This window comes from Cyanistes caeruleus, chromosome 19, assembly GCF_971803275.1.
Source record: "Cyanistes caeruleus chromosome 19, bCyaCae1.hap1.1, whole genome shotgun sequence".
NCBI lineage: Eukaryota > Metazoa > Chordata > Aves > Passeriformes > Paridae > Cyanistes > Cyanistes caeruleus.
The window spans coordinates 4,652,076-4,665,978 of NC_141719.1; the positions used below are offsets into that span (position 1 = coordinate 4,652,076).

Consider the following 13,903-nt stretch of genomic DNA (forward strand, 5'->3'; position numbering starts at 1 on the left):
TCAGATTGGAAAAGACCTCTGAGATCATCGTGTCCAACACATGACTGAACAAGCTGGAGGAGAATGGCTTGCAGATGGTCAGATCCTTCAAAGGGAACCCTCCCTGGCCTCTGCTAAAGCTCTTGGAACAGCAGTCAGGGGACAGAGATTTCTTAGAGAAGCTTGTGGCTGTAGGTTTTTTTTAATTAAAGGCAGACTCCATCCTTTATGTTTGGAGTCTGCCAGCCTCACTTCAGCTTTGCCCCCATCGCTGGGGGTGCATCAGGAGCAAGAAATAGGATGGGGGCACAGGTAGGAGGAAAAGGGCTGGGGTTGCCCCTGGAGGGGCAGGACACAGGTTTCCACAGAATCACAAATGGTTTGGGCTGGAAGGGACATTAAAGATCAGCCAGTTCCAACCCCCCCCACACCAAAGTCTGGGACACCTTCCACTACCTCAGGTTGCTCCAAGCCCCATCCAACCTGGCTTTGAACTATTCCAGGCATGGGGCATCCACAGCTTCTCTGAGCAGCCTGTTCCACCAAACTCACAATCATTTCCTTCCTATAACCCAGTCTAAACCTACTCTCGGTTTGAAGCCATTCTCTTTTCCTATCACCACATGGCCGCTTCAAAAGTCCCTCCCCAGCTTTCTCAGAGCTCCCTCCAGGTACTGGAAATCCTCCACAAGGTCACCGCAGAGCCTCCTCCTGTCCCCAGGGCTGCGTTCGGCGGGGTACCCCAGCATCCCTGGGTACCACCCCCGGTTCCCATGGTAACTCGCGGGCCAATGGCGTGGCCGGAGGATGTTTACGGGGCGTGGCGTCTCCCCGGCAACGCGCGAAGCCTCCCGGAGCCGCTACTTAACCCCGCACCGGGGCGGCCGCGGCTCACGGCGGCTCGGCGGGCACGGCCCGGCCCGGGCACCCCGACACCCCTGGGACTTCTCTTTCCCCTTCTCTTTTTCTCCTCTCCTGCTTTTTTTGGTTTTTATTGTTTTTTTTTTTCCCGGTTGTTTATTTTTTTTTTTAATTTTTTTTTTTTTACCTGCCGTCTCCTGTTTTTCCAGAAGCTTCTTACTCTGTCGTGAACTTTGCCTGTCGGGGGGCGACACCGGGACGGGGTAAGGGGATGCGGCGGGGTCGGGAGGGCGGTGGGACGGGAAGGGCAGCGCTGTTGGGGGCGGAGGGTCTGCGTGGGGAAGCGGCTCTGGTTTTGCGCCCTCCCGGAGCTCTCTCCTGGCCCGCACACTCGGGATTTCGGGTTTACATCCACATCCCCGACACAGGACTCCCCAAAGTCTGAAGCTGCCGGCTCTCACTGACTGAGGGTCTACTTGGGGTGGGACCCTGCCACTTCCCCCAATCCACCCCTGAGTTGTTTCTAGGTACCACGGGAAGGTAAAAGCAGAAATAGCATCAAACTGAGAGAAACTGGCTGTGAGGGGCAAATTTTTAAAGTATTTTGTCCTAGTGTGGAATGCTGAGTTAGTCCTCTGAGTGCCAGGTATCCAGAGATGTGTGTTCCCAAGAAACAACCTCACTTTGTGGGAAGGCAGGGCTGGATTTTGGTTGTTCGAGGGGGTTTTTGTTGTGTTTTTAAAAATTCCTTGTTCAGCCAAGAACTTGCTGGGCAGCAGGTCAGTGGGTGACACTGAGGTGTAGGAGTTTGAGGTTCAAGGTGGTTCAATCCCTCAGGGCAGGCATGGCAGGTCCTTTGCACAGCACACCAGGGATGGGTCTCACCCAGCAGCTCCAGGAGCACCCAGGCTGGCCCTGCCTGGCTGTGAGAGAGAGAGAGAGACTGCACCTTGGGGAACCTCACCCCTGTTCCTGTTGTTATTGCAGGGTCTGCCCCATCCCTTCCCTCCCCTTCACGTGCAGTTGGGAAGCACTGAGGGAGGCATGGCGTGGCCGAGCCGAGCGCTGAAAGCCAAGGGCAAGTTGAAGTGTGTGGAGGAAGACCTGGATGACAGCCTGCCAGACCTCATGTGGCTGAGGGACTTCACGGTGGCCCAGACTGGCCTGCCTCAGTTATACTCTGGCTCAGACCCCCAGGACTGTTACACGATGAGTGAGAGTCTGTTCAGCCTGGTTGATTTTGAGTCCCCGTGCTCACCCCTGGCTGCTGACCCGGCCTGCAAGGGCACACGCCACACTCCCTGCACGCCTGTCTCCTCCTCCACCTCCTCCACCACGCACCACGACGTGGCTGTGCCCCCTCATCTCACAGGGGACATCGACTACAAGACCAACCCTCATGTCAAGCCGCCCTACTCGTACGCCACTCTCATCTGCATGGCCATGGAAGCCAGCAATAAACCCAAAATCACTCTCTCTGCCATCTACAAGTGGATTACTGACAACTTCTGCTACTTCCGACACGCTGATCCCACCTGGCAGGTAGGAGATGTGGAGCCTTGGCCACTGTCCCTGCAGGGCTGAGCAGGGCTTTCCACAGCCTCCACCCTGCAAGACAACATCCTGCAGGGATGCTGGATCCCACTGGGAAAAGAGTGACACCAGCCACCAGTGGGGAAGGGCTGGAATGGGAAAGGACTTGGCTGGGCATGAATGCCACGGCCATCGAGGTGGCAGAGGGAAGGAGCCATTCTGGGGGACAGCCCAGGATCATTTTGGGAGCAGGCAGGCGCTCATTGGGCTCCTGGCATCTGAGACTCCTCAGGTCCCTACATTCCTGGAGTTCTCCTGGGGCCCTGAGTCACTTGGGGTTGAGCACACATGGAGAAGTTGCCAGGTCAAGTGTCCCTGGGTGCCGAGAACCAGGCATGGGAGAGGGATGGAGATGTCACTTGTTGGACAAGTCTCTCTCTGGGGAGGTTCTGAGCAGAAATGCCTCTGCTTTCCAAGCAGGGCAGAGTACTGGGCTCCTGGCCCCAGGGACAGGCCAAGGAGGCTCCTTCACTGGGATGACCTGGTGAGACCTGCAGAGGGAAGCCCAGGAGTGTTTAACTTGGGCTTCTGTCCCCAGCTAGCACAAACATGTCCCCAGGGGAGAGGGGACAGCCCCCAGGCTCACCAGCTTTGGGGACAGCCTGAAACCCGGGGGGTTTTCCCAGCCACCCTGGCTTGCTGCCCTCCTCTGTCACACCAGGAGACCTCTGGCACATAAGGTTTTCTAGGATATGGCAGGGCTGGAGGGCTCTAGGGGCTCATCCCTCCACTGGGGTTATTCCCATCCCAAATCCACAGTGTGTCACTAATCCTGATGGCAGTGCTCATCCAAGCAAGGCTGGAGAAGCCCACGACAAAGCCCAGGCATTGCCCACCCTCTCTCCAGGCAGGCGGGTCTCCAGTGGCTCTTGAAGCCCATCACAGGGAAGGGAACCCCTCCCAGTCCCCCTCCAGGGCCATCTTGGTCCCACTCTTACACTCAGGGGACCTATGAAAGTGATTTGGATGCAGGAGCTGGGTGCCAGCGGGTTGACTTTCTCCTGCACACTTCATGGCTAAGCATTCACAACGTTTTTAATTAAATGTGTTCATTAGAAAAAAGAAAGAAGGTTTTCAATTCCTCTCTGCAGAGATGCAGGGGGTACCCTGGGCCGTTGCAGGCAGGAATGATAAATATGTTGACCAGCTGAGTAATAATTCAGCCTGGGCTGAGCAAAGTTTGGGATGGGGAGGAGAGATGGGCAGCAGAGAATTCAGCTTTCAAGTCTCTGATCCTTGTAAAATTTCATTACACAGTAAAATTGGAGTTACCACAGCCTGGATTGTATGGGGGAATATCTGTATTCCTCCTTCTTCTTTCTTCTCTTTTTTTTCTCCTTCCTTTTTTTTTTTTTTTTAATCTTTTGGGTTTTTTCACTTTTTTTTTTTCCCTTCCTTTCTTTTTTTTTTCTTCTTTTCTTTTCTTTCTTGTTGTGGCTGTGTTCTCATCCCCTATCCCAATTCCCGTACGTGAAGACAGCCTGGAAAGGTCATGCCACCCATAGTCTGGGGGGGAGATGGATATATTCCTGTGGGAGCTGAGTGCTTTGGAGAGGAGCCAACAAACCCAAGGAGCTTCAGCCCAGAGGAAGGTTTTGTGTGTGTGTGTGTGTGTGTGTGTGTGTGCACGTGCATGTTTTTCAACAGCTCTAAGCAATTGAGCCTTGTTTTTCCTATTGGGCACTACAGATTATGGATGAATAAGCATAAAGATATCCAGGCAACATTTAAAAAAAAAAAAAAAAACCCCGAAAAAAAACCCCACCTCTGCCATATCCAATCTCTCAGTACAGTCCTGGCTTTGTGGAGTCCAACACTGGGTTATTTACCCAATAACTAAGTTTCCTTTCTGATTATTCACATCACTCCAGGCACATTCAGGGTTTCAGAACAGCTTGATGGGAGTAGAAACTCCTCCTTTTCTTCCCCCCTCCTTTTTTTTCCCTCAGCTTATTTGAGCAGTGCCTGATGAAGATGCAGTGATTCCACACTGAGGTTCTCTGGGCCAGGAGGCACCTCTGGGGACACACAGGGTGGAACAGCCCACGTGTCTCTCCGTGTTCTCCCATCTGATTTGTGCCAGCCTGGCTAGGGGAAGGCATGGTGCCTATGTTTTGTCCAAATATTTTCCTCTCAACACCACCAATAGACACAGTTGAACTGGGGAATGCCAGCAGGGCTCTGATTGCTGTCCCCCCACAGTGCTGCCATGTGCTGCCCCTTGTAAAGGGACCATGGCAACATGGGTGTAAAGACCCACCTCTTCCTCCCTGGCATGGAGGATCCAACCTCCTCCAGCCTAGCTCTATGCCTAGAGCAATTCAAACCAGTTTCTCCCAGTGTTCTGCATGATTCAAGGCCCCATAGTCCAAATTTCCAGCCAATGAGAGCTGCCCAAAAGCTTCCCATTGGATGGCAAGTCCTAGCTTGAGCCCCTTGGCTCCTGCCACCTTTGGCTGGATGAGACAGAAGGCAGGAAAACTGCTGGAGACTCAGGGCTTTGAGGGACTTTCTGCTGGGCATGTAGCCTTGGGTGTCTGGATGTTGCCAATTCTGCTTTGTTTTCCCAAAGGTCCTTGCTGAAAACCTCCACCAGCCTACCAAGGCAGGTAGGTCCTGCAGCAGCAGACAAGCACTCAGCCTCGGTTTCTTTCTCTTTTGACTCCAGAATTCCATCAGGCACAACCTTTCCTTGAACAAGTCCTTCATCAAGGTGCCTCGGGAGAAAGACGAGCCAGGGAAAGGTGGATTTTGGAAGCTGGACCCATACTATGCCAACCGGCTCAAGTATGGGACTTACAAAAAGCGGAGGATGTCTCCAGTGCAGATCCACCCAGCCTTCTCTGGGAGAGTCCAGAAAGAAGCACGGCATGTTGTCAGCCCGGCCACTTCCTCCTGCAGCTCCAGCAGCATCCTCGAGGCCAGCGTGGCATCACAGCAGCTGCTCAAAGAGTTCGAGGAAACCACCAGCAGCCAGAGCTGGAGCCCTGTGGGCACCAAAGCGGGGCAGAAGGGCAAGCAGCCCTCACCCCTGCCCACAGCCAAGGCGTCCCGGCTTCCCAGCTCAGCCCTGATGACCCAGGAGGAGCAGACTGAGCTGGGATCGCTGAAAGGTGTCTTTGACTGGGAAACTGTCTTTAACACCAACCTCAACGGAGACTTCTCCACTCTGGTGGATATGGAGCTCCCACCTTCCATCAACCCCGTCACATGTGACCTAGACTGGACAGGACAAGGGCAACACATGGAGTGTCCCCAGGGGCAGGAACAAGTTGTCACCGAATCCAACCAGTACAGCCTGGACTTTAACGAAACCCTCATGGCCACAACTTTCTTGGAGCATCCCTGGGATGAAGGGACAAGCGATTACCTCTCCAACTGTGTCAACATTGACCAGGTGTTTGAAGACATCGATGCCTCTTTGCTGGCAGATGTCATCAACCTCAGCAGTCTGGCACGCCTCTTGTAAAACTTTTGTAGGATGCTCTCCCCAAGCTGGGACTTACAAGGGACAAGATTTCCTAGAGATGCCCATGGTGACTTTTACCAGCTTCATTGTAAGGTTATTCCCAGAAACACCAGGGGAAAAAAACCCACCACCCCAGGAACTGCCTGCTGTGTCTCCCAAGGACACCTCAGAAGTGTCTAGTTTTCTCAAGAGAAGAAAGTTAACACTACTTATTTTTTTTACATTTTACTTTAAAAAAAGGAAATGTGAATTAAGATGGGTTCTTTTCCATCAGGGCTAAAATTACCTGTGAAATCCCATCTAAGACATGAGATTCCTGGTGGCTTAGGATTTGATAGACTAAAGTGCAATTTCCACACCTCTTTGCCTCTCTGTTTCACTCTGTCTTTCCTTTTTCTGTCTCAGTGCAGTTGGTAGGTACAGTGTGATAATTAGCTGGTAAGAAAATACAGGTCCCTTCTGGATTCTCCACATTCAACATCCCAGCTGACTTGTGCCTAGGGAAGGAGAAAAGGTTTATAAACTCAGCAAGTGTGCCTCTTTAGACGTTTTTATATAATCTATTATATATTATATATTCAAAGAAATCTATATTTTTTAGCACTAGAATTTCTTAAGGGGGGAGGGCAAGACTGGAAATGCAGTTTGAGAGTTGTTTTATATTTTCACTGTTTAAAGGTTTTGTGTTCATTGTTCTGTAAAACAAGACCACACAAGAGAGAACTCCTGCACCAACAGGTTTTGTGAAGAATCCAGGAATTGGCCCTGGCAGGAGAGAAGCGGCAAGGACCAGGATGCTCCCAAAAACCAGCTTTTGTATTTTTAGTACCCAAAACCCTTGCTGCAGTTGCCAAAGGGTCTGGAGCACCATGAACCCTCTCTTTCACCTACTGACACAGCCCCTCTCTGCTTTTTTGGTCTGAGATTGTTGCTCTTCGCTTCTCCAGCTCTTCCATCAGGCTCCGGGTGCAAGGAAAACCCCACGGCCTGGCCCTCAGCTGGTGGTGAGGGCCCCACTCCACACTGAGCGCTCCCAGGTGGGACTGAGGAGGAAAGAAATCCACATTCAGGCTCCATCCAGGAGCTCAGGCCAAAAACTGCACATGCAGCAGGCTCTGGGGGACAGCAGTGGAAATGAAGTCCCATCCAGCCGGGAGAGACGTCAGGATCGGTGCGCAGCGAGAGCGTGGTGGGGTCAGTGCAAGGTAACTTGGAAATATTTTGGGAGCAGAGCCAAACTCTGCTGAAACTTGACTTGAAGCTCTCAAGAACCAGATTCTTTGCCTCTGCTTTGCTGTAGGCTGTGAAAGGTAGAGCAGCCATTAGGTAGGAGCAAGTAGAAGCTGGAATTTTAGTGGTGTGTCTTAGACTTGGCAAAAGAAGTGGAAGATTGTAATTAGATTCTGTTTTGGTTACAAAAGCACTTAGGAGGGGCTTTGGGGTCTGTGTAGTTGTTTGTATTGACAATGTTTCTTTTTATTTGCTGTTTTTCTTCTGTTTTCCTGCTTTGGGGATTATGTTGGAGAACTACAGAGATACTTGTGCAATTTTAACTGTTTTCATGCAAATTATTTACAAATTTTAAAAAAATAATAATAAATAAAAAAAAAATGGAGAAGGAAAAAATCCCTTTTGCCTCATTGTTTCCTTTCCCCAGCCCTGCTTGTAAACCCAGGAGCTCTTACACACTTGCACAACTGTGCAAATTCCCTGTGGGGAACCTGAGGCACGAAGCAGCCCCGGTGAGACAATGGTTACACACCACCTATGTGACACAAGGTTGGCTGTGCCTGGTGTCCTGAGCCCTGGGAGCTGCTCCAACCCTGGGAATAGCCTTCCCTGGCCCTGCAGGGAGCTCCTGGGGCTGGCAGGTCCCTCTGCTTGTGCCATGTCACCACCTGGCCCTGTAGATGCTCCAAGATGCCCAAGTTTTGGGTACAGGGTGGGGAGAGGAGCTGCACAGAGGTCCCTCTCCAGACCCTGTGTGGGGCTCCTCCAGCCTGGTGCTTTGGGTGCACCCACTCCTGCATATCTCATCCCTCCTGCCCTGAGGACACAGACCTGCCCTTCTCCTGGGGAGTGCACAAGGAGCTCCCCAGCCATCTACTGGATCCCCTCAGCACCAGGCACTCCAGCAGCCAGACCCAGGGCTGCTACAGCTTCTCCCAGTCCAGCCAATCTCAACCCAAAATAAGCCCTGGGCTCGGCATAGACACTTGCCTTGGTCTGTGTGTGCTTTGTGGTGGGAAAGCAGGGTGCTGACGTTGGGAAAAGGTAGGGTTATCCCTGGGGGAACAGCTTTGATGTGTCTGAGGGGGAGAATTTAGAGGCAGATCTGGGCTTTCCTTTCAGCTTTGGGATATTGGGGACCATGAATACCAGAAGGCATTAAGGAATTCCTTGTCCTGGCTTCTCCTCCTCTCAGCTCCTTGTTGGAAGCACTGGAAGAGTTATTCCCTTCTTCCCCCCCAGTACTGCTGGCACTTCAGGGCTGCAAAAACACTGGCACTTCCCCTGCATCTCAGACCACTTGTTTAATTCTTTTTGCCAGGCACAAACATGTAGTACTGCTTTCAAACCCCCTGGAAAAGAGAAGTCTCCAGCATCCCCACCCTGCCAGGGGACTGAAAAAACCCAAATTTGCCAGGAAAAAATATTCCAGCCTGGCAGAGCCAGTCGAGGGGTTTAAAGTGAGAAAGGGTGAATATAAAGGAGGCACCAGGCGAGGCCTGAAACAACCCCGTTTTGTTCAGCAGCTGAAAGCAACCAAACCGACTTGGACGTGAATTTTCCCTTCTTTCAGTGAGATAATTTGGAGGGGGTGGTGTTTTTTCAAGCGGCAGCCAGGAGGTGCAGGAGCTGGGGGTGCTCTGGGCGGTGCCATCGCTTCCCATGGGGCACAAAGCGCGGCTGTGCTCGGGGCTGTGCTCGGTGCCAGGACGGAGGTCAGGACCCGGCAGCCGCGGACCTGCCCGGGCTTGCCGGTGGCAGCGGGGCTGCAGCCGGGGCTGGGGCTGGTCCAGCCCCGCGGGCTGTCCCGGCTCGCCCGGCACAGGGCCGGTGATGGGCTGGGGATGCAGCCGGGGCTGGGGCTGGTCCAGCCGCACAGGCTGTCCCGGCTCGCCCGGCACAGGGCCGGGGATGGGCTGGGGATGCAGCCGGGGCTGGGGCTGGTCCAGCCGCACAGGCTGTCCCGGCTCGCCCGGCACAGGGCCGGTGATGGGCTGGGGATGCAGCCGGGGCTGGGGCTGGTCCAGCCGCACAGGCTGTCCCGGCTCGCCCGGCACAGGGCCGGTGATGGGCTGGGGATGCAGCCGGGGCTGGGGCTGGTCCAGCCCCGCGGGCTGTCCCGGCTCGCCCGGCACAGGGCCGGGGATGGGCTGGGGATGCAGCCGGGGCTGGGGCTGGTCCAGCCGCACAGGCTGTCCCGGCTCGCCCGGCACAGGGCCGGGGATGGGCTGGGGATGCAGCCGGGGCTGGGGCTGGTCCAGCCGCACAGGCTGTCCCGGCTCACCCGGCACAGGGCCGGTGATGGGCTGGGGATGCAGAGCTGGCGGTGTCCACCCTGCTGCAAGCAATGAACCCAGAACGCTCCAGCCCAGAGCTGGCCGCGTTTTGGGGCATCCACCAGCTCCAAAAACTCTCTGAAAGCTCAGCTCTCTGCCCTAGTGGGGTCCTTCCCCAGCTGGTTATTAAGCACATGACGATTATTCTTTTATTATTTATTTCTGCTATTTCCCCAGCCGTCCCCTCATCCATCATCCCTCTCTGATGGGCAAACATTGACATCTCAAACCAATCTCCCCTTCACAGAGGGAGAAAAAATATACACATAAGCCCTTCTTTTCTCTCCCTTTCTTGCCGTGTCTTTCTTTTCCCTCCATTGAGAGTGGGGCTGGCATGGAGCCATTCTGGCAACAGCCGGCTTTCACTTGCTAATCATCCTAAATATTGAAAATCAACCCTAGAATAAACAGCTCAAAGATTGGGGCCATCTCTGCTCTGTTTGGAAATGCTAATCTCACTGCCTTTTGTTTTCCTTGTGTGGATTTGGTGCCTTGAATTTGGAGGAGGTCACAGCTCATGGGTTCTCTCTTCATCCCCAGATTTCTAAAATTTTTTTCCCCTCTCATCGTAAAAAATTCAGTCCATTTTAACATCCTAGGCTGGGATGGTTGGAATGGTGAGGGGGGAGAAGGGGGAAGCAGGATGGAGGAGGGTAGGGAATGGACTCGCCTTGCATAGCAATGAATGAACCTCCAAAGTTTGGGAAAAAAACAGGTTTCCAAACATGCATCTGGGAGTTCGCATGGATGTGAAATCTCCTGGGAGCCACACTCAGACAGGGAGATCTACTTGGTACAGCAGGTCCCTGGTGGGGATGGGGATGGCATCAAGGCAGCCTGGCACTCACACAAGGCAGGGCTTGGGGACAGCTCAGGGACTCCTTGGCCTGTGATGCTGATTTTTATAGTGTTTTATACCTGATGGGCTGGAGGTGCCACAGCAAACTCCAGACAGGCTGTGCTGAGCCCCAAGGCTGGACTCGGATGGTGCTGCCGGGAGGGATCAGGCTGGATGCAAACACCTCTCTGTGGGGCTGTAGGAGCACTGGGGAGGTGGCTTTGAGAACAGAGAGGGGGGCAAAGCCCCTCTCCTGCTTTCCCAGCAGTGACCTTGCACTGCCAGAAGATCCCAGAGGGACCTGTGGCACTCACACAGCCCGGGTGGCTCTCAGCACCCTGATGGGGAAACTGAGGCAGGGCTGATGTGGGTCAGAACCTGATTATCTCGGCAGAATTTTTGGAGCATCTCTTTCAGTCCCGTTCTTGTGCGGTGTGTGGGGCACTACACCCTCTGGCATGGGGGAGCACATCCAGTAAAAGTCCCCTCGGGTGCCCACGTCCCTCTGCGCCCCAGGGAGCCCCGGGACGGGTCAGTGGCCGTTGCCAGTGGCTGTTCCCGGCTGGCACAATGTCCCGGCAGGCCGAGGCTTGCCCTGCAGCGGGGAGGGGGGGAGTGCCGGCAGCCACAATGCAACAGCCCCTGCGTAAGAGCCGTCACATGGACACGCTCGGCTGCCCCTTCCTCCTCCTCCTCATCCTCAGCCCCACCGCCCCTCAATGCATGCCTGGCTAAGGGGCTGCAGCCCCACAGGGCTTCTGCTCCTCCAGCCCGGCTCATGCCGTGGAAAGGGGTCCCTGTGGCCATTGGGGGGACACATTCAAACCCACAGTGGAGGGGCTGAGCTGCTGAAGCCGTGCCAGCATCGCTTCCTTCTTTGGGAAACCACGTCATGCTAAGGACGAAACTTGGCCGGTTTGCAAACAAGCACCGGGGCCACGGGGATTTCTTTACAAAGGCTGTTTTTCCAGGTGGTTTATTTCCAGGTTTGGAGCGTTAGGACCATCCCATGTCTTGAGATTGTGGGGTTTTTTCACTGCCATCATAACAGTGAGAAAATGGCTTTAGAAGTCCAAAGCAAACACACTCCTTTGGTGTCCGATTCCTTGGAATGGGTCTTAAACCCCTTAAAAAAGGGTGGAAGCAGGGGCAGGCTGCAGGCTACAGACTCCCTGGACAGAGCTTTCCTATGGTGTTGCTGTGGGCAGAGCCAGGGGTTTGGTGGGGAATGGTGCAATGAGGACCAAATATTCAGGGGTTCCAGATGGGGCCAGCCAGGATGAGCAGCAGCAGGTGTGGATCCTTTGGGATGCTCCTATCCTGTGCACAGGGACCACTGGGCTGGAGGCTGGCACGGGCAGCAGGAGGGCTCAGGGCATTACGAGAGGCGGGTGTTGACCTAGAAATCGCAAAGAATTTGGCCTGGCACCGTGTTGGAGGGCAACGTGCCAGCCTGGCAGCTGAGGGAGCATGGCTCCGCTCCGAAACGGTTGCTCCTTTTCCCCATGCCTGGCTGGGAGAGGTGACTGCTGCCTGCCCCAGGAGCTTTGGGAGCATTTGGGGCTCGCTGGTGTCAAGGGGTGGGATGCTCCTTGTTCCTACCAGAGGCTCCTTTGGGGAGCCCATGCTCCCACACGGTACAGAGTCTGTGCCAGCTCTCAGCTGGGGAACGGGAGGGAGCAGCCTGGCAAGTGCTGAGGGGAGTAATGCTCCATCCTGGCAGCTTTTGGTTACGAGACACATTAACAGGCAGGAATGTGCAAACATCCAAAGGTCGGAGCTGTGGAAGGCGGCTGTGGTGGCTCCAGTCCCTGGGAGTTCAGCAGACAGAGGCAGGACCGTTTCCTGCTGCAGGCAGACAGGGATGACCGAGGAGAGTCCCCTCTGCATGGGAGCCACAGGATCTGTGCCCCTCAGCAGACCCCATGGCCTCACTGGGCAGCTCCTTGCCATCCCTGAGTGAATTCCTGCCGAGGGGATGAGGCCAGCTGCAGCCCTGCATGGCCTCCCCGTTCCTGTCATGTGGGGGATGTGTGCCCAGCACCAACCCACATGGCAAACACCCCCCTTCCTTCCCCAGCAACGTGGCATAGGAAGAAAATGAGCATCATCCCCCAGCCTGGCCCCCAGCCCACAAAACTCAGTGCCCTGGAGATGCCCTGTCCCCTGGACCAAGGCTCCTGCTACGTGTACACACATCCCACTCATCCCAAACCCATCTGGGAACCTTGGGCTCCAGAGTGGCTCTGCCATAAGCTGTGTGGCACCTTGCTGGTCCCCAATATGTACCAGGAACTTGGTGGCTGAAGGGGCTTGCCCAGAGCAGGGGGTCTCTATCCTGCTCCCCTCACTCTAGCAGAGCCCTGAGTAAACAGTGACGAGGGGAACCTTGTTAATCCTGGGCTTTAATTTACAAAAAGCCATTTAGAGCTGGCTCTGCAGGCAGTTATCAGAGCATAGGGGAGGTTTTCCCAGCAGGACCTTAATTCCCTCTGCAAATAAAGCCAGAGGGAAGGAGAGCACAGCTTGGGTCTGTGATAGCTGAAGGCTTGGGGGGGCTTCTGGGGCCAGCCTTGAAGGGACTGATTTCCTTGAACTCCTTCCTGCAAGGAGCAGGGAGTGCTGTGGCAGGATTTCTCTGCTAGGCACGGTTTCAGGGTAATTCCAGCCGTGGCACGTCCTTCCCTGGAGCAACAACGCTGGCATGGCCCTGCTCAGGGCCACACAGAAATGGCTTGGAAGCTGCTGAAGCCCAAGTGCCAGCCCTTGTCCCACACGGACCCAGTTTTCCGGGAGCAGTGCACATCCCTGTGGCACAATGCAGTGCTCTGGACCCAGGTCAGGATCAAAGCGAAGTCAGAAGGGCTCGGGCGTTACCAGGGAGGCAAAGTCCTGCCATGGATTTGGTTCCTGTCTCATCCCTTCAAGTTCATGGACACGTAACAGCCAAGTGAATGTGCCTGGGTGCATCCCATACCCTGTCTGTACACACTCACTCCCTCTTTCAGGGGTTTCCTGCTTATAACCCTCCTGGAAGAGAAAACTGGGGGCTTGTCAGGCAGCTCAGAGCTATTGGTTTTCTGGCTGAAGATTAATTTAGCTAAAGATTGATCACTTTTTCTTTCAGCTGACCTGAGGGGAGACAGAACAAGCTGTGTCTGGGGAGGAGGGAACACCAGTGACAGTGTTCCCAAGTGTTCCTACAGCCTGGGACACTGGAACACGGATCACACCATGGGGGAACACAGTCCAAGACAGCCATGCAACTCAGAATGGAAGATTTCTAAATTTATGTTAATCCTGACTCCTCCATACTCTGATCTCTCCTCTCCCACATCAAATCCAAAGCCCTTTTGGAGGCTCCTGGCTGCATTAATCTTGTTTTGCCCTCTCTGCATCCTCAGGCAGCTCCTGTGGCTTGGAAATGCTGCTGACCTGTTGCATCCCCAGCATCTCCTCCTCACTGTCCTCTCTTGCAGGAGCAGGATTAACCCTGCCAGTGGGAAGCAAGAGCAAGCAAAATTAATTTTTTTGCAATAGAATTGTTTATTAATTATAAAATGGCACTGTATTTTAATGCAGGAACAGTTCCTGGAG

The 13,903-nt window shown here is 54.2% G+C and overlaps 1 protein-coding gene across 1 annotated transcript; it reads left to right on the plus strand.

Annotated features, from left to right (window-relative positions):
• Positions 1–769: 769 nt before the first annotated feature.
• Positions 770–7,528, plus strand: FOXJ1 (forkhead box J1). The gene is made up of 3 exons (XM_086856700.1): positions 770–1,103; positions 1,828–2,382; positions 5,102–7,528. Exons 2-3 carry the CDS (start codon positions 1,885–1,887, stop codon positions 5,900–5,902), a joined length of 1,299 nt encoding a protein of 432 aa, XP_086712826.1. The 5' UTR covers positions 770–1,103; positions 1,828–1,884; the 3' UTR covers positions 5,903–7,528.
• The last annotated feature ends 6,375 nt before the right edge of the window (positions 7,529–13,903 follow it).